Genomic DNA, 2,500 nt, shown 5'->3' on the forward strand with positions numbered 1-2,500 from the left:
GCGGGACGACTGGTAACCAGAAGGTCGCTGGTTCGATCCCCGGCTCCTCCTAGCTGAGTGTGGAGGTGTCCCTGAGGGAGACGCCTCCCCCTGACTGCTCCTGACCAGCTGGCTGTCGCCCTGAGGGGGCGACTCCGCCGTCGGGGGGGGGATGTGTGGATGAATGGGTGAATGTGAGGCAGTGTTGTAAAGCGCTTTGAGCGGCCGCTGGTTAGAGGAGGAGCGCTGTTTAAATGCAGTCTGGTTACACCCCCCCCCCCTCCAGGTGAAGCGGGAGCCGGGGGAGAACGGCGTCCCCCTGACGGACGACGAGCTGGTGAGCATGTCGGTGCGGGAGTTGAACCAGCACCTGCGCGGCCTCACCAAGGAGGAGATCCTGCAGCTGAAGCAGCGGCGCCGCACGCTGAAGAACCGCGGCTACGCGGCGTCCTGCCGCGTGAAGCGCGTCACGCAGAGGGAGGAGCTGGAGCGCCAGCGGGCGCGGCTGCAGGCCGAGGTGGACCAGCTGGCCGCCGACAACGCCGGCATGCGGGCCGAGCTGGACGCGCTCAGGGCCAAGTACGAGGCCCTGCAGAGCTTCGCCCGGACCGCGGCCCCCCGGACCCCCGCCCTGGGGGTGGGGGTCCGGGGTGGGGCCGGGGGCGGGGGGGGCGTGCCCTCTGCCTTCAGGGGCCCGCTCATACCGGGAAAGGCGGCCACGGCAACCAGCGTGATCACCATCGTGAAGACAAAGACTGAGGCCTGGTCCTGAGGTGGGGGAGGGGGGAGGAGGGGGAGGGGGAGGAGGGGGAGGGAGGAGGGAGGGCTGTCAGAGGGGCGGGGCGTTGGGCGGCGTCAGAGTGTTCCTCTGCTGACCCCCCACAGCGGCTCTCCTGAACCAAGAGAGAGACCGTTCCTCCGGAGGTCAGAGTCAGCCTCCGGTCGCCCCTTGACGCTACAGGGTCAGCCTCCAGTCGCCCCTCGAGGCTACAGGGTCAGCCTCCGGTCGCCCCTCGAGGCTACAGGGTCAGCCTCCTGTCGCCCCTCGAGGCTACAGAGTCAGCCACCAGTCGCCCCCCCCTCGAGGCTACAGGGTAAGCCTCCAGTCGCCCCTCAAGGCTACAGGGTCAGCCTCCGGTCGCCCCTCGAGGCTACAGGGTCAGCCTCCTGTCGCCCCTCGAGGCTACAGAGTCAGCCACCAGTCGCCCCCCCCTCGAGGCTACAGGGTAAGCCTCCAGTCGCCCCTCGAGGCTACAGGGTCAGCCTCCGGTCGCCCCTCGAGGCTACAGGGTCAGCCTCCTGTCGCCCCTCGAGGCTACAGAGTCAGCCACCAGTCGCCCCCCCCTCGAGGCTACAGGGTCAGCCTCCAGTCACCCCTCGAGGCTACAGGGTCAGCCTCCTGTCGCCCCTCGAGGCTACAGGGTCAGCCTCCAGTCGCCCCCCCCTCGAGGCTACAGGGTCAGCCTCCAGTCGCCCCTCGAGGCTACAGGGTCGGCCTCCAGTCGCCCCCCCCTCGAGGCTACAGGGTCAGCCTCCAGTCGCCCCTCGAGGCTACAGGGTCAGCCTCCAGTCGCCCCCCCCCTCGAGGCTACAGGGTCAGCCTCCAGGCGCCCCCCCCTGGAGACTACAGGGTCAGCCTCCAGTCGCCCCTCGAGGCTACAGGGTCAGCCTCCGGTCGCCCCTCGAGGCTACAGGGTCAGCCTCCGGTCGCCCCTCGAGGCTACAGGCTCCGGGGGGGCTAGAGGCTCCAGGGTCAGCCTCCGGTCGCCCCTCGAGGCTACAGGCTCCGGGGGGGACTAGAGGCTCCAGGGTCAGCCTCCGGTCGCCCCTCGAGGCTACAGGCTCTAGGAGGGACTAGAGAATGCAGGGTCAGCCTCCAGTCCCCCCCTCGAGGCTACAGGCTCTAGGGGGGAATAGAGGCTCCAGGGTCAGCCTCCGGTCGCCCCTTGAGGCTACAGGCTATAGGGGGGACAAGAGGCTACAGGTTCAGCCTCCAGTCGCCCCTCGAGGCTACAGGCTCCAGCAGCAGGCAGATTAGAGGCATTACGAGGTAGGGAACATTTTACAGGATTAGACCTCAAAAGAATCCAGTTTTCTTACTGCTGACGTCTTTGAAACCAGTGGGTCCCAGTGCTACATGCTACCAACAGAACCAGGTAGTAGACAACATGTTCTGCTGAAAAAGCTACACGGACTGAGCTTACAAAACATGTTTTGGTTTTGCTTTTGTTTCATTAAGGATGTGTACAATAAGTAAAGCTTTTGCAAAATAATATGCCGGTCTGTGTTCGAGTCCAAAACCACAGAAATAGACGACAGATTCCATTTCTCGTTTACACAATACATTGGAAGTAGAGCTGTCAAGCGATTAAAATATTTAATCGTGATTAATCGCATTAATGTCATAGTTAACTCACGATTAATCGCAATTAATCACAAATTATTTTTCTATGCTAAATATCCCTTGATTTTTTTTGTCCCATAATTCTTCTCATTTTAATTCTCTTCTCAACATGGTGAA

The 2,500-nt window shown here is 62.7% G+C and overlaps 1 protein-coding gene across 2 annotated transcripts in view; it reads left to right on the plus strand.

The window, feature by feature from the left end:
- The window catches only part of mafgb (v-maf avian musculoaponeurotic fibrosarcoma oncogene homolog Gb), a 15,868-nt gene extending 15,117 nt beyond the window's left edge, over window positions 1-751 (plus strand). For both annotated transcript variants that reach the window (XM_030352439.1, XM_030352438.1), the window contains one exon: window positions 266-751. In XM_030352439.1, coding sequence (XP_030208299.1) covers window positions 266-751 — 486 coding nt within the window. The remainder of the gene's footprint in view (window positions 1-265) is intronic.
- Window positions 752-2,500: the final 1,749 nt, after the last annotated feature.

The sequence above is a fragment of the Gadus morhua genome, chromosome 3, assembly GCF_902167405.1.
Source record: "Gadus morhua chromosome 3, gadMor3.0, whole genome shotgun sequence".
Taxonomy (NCBI): Eukaryota; Metazoa; Chordata; class Actinopteri; order Gadiformes; family Gadidae; genus Gadus; species Gadus morhua.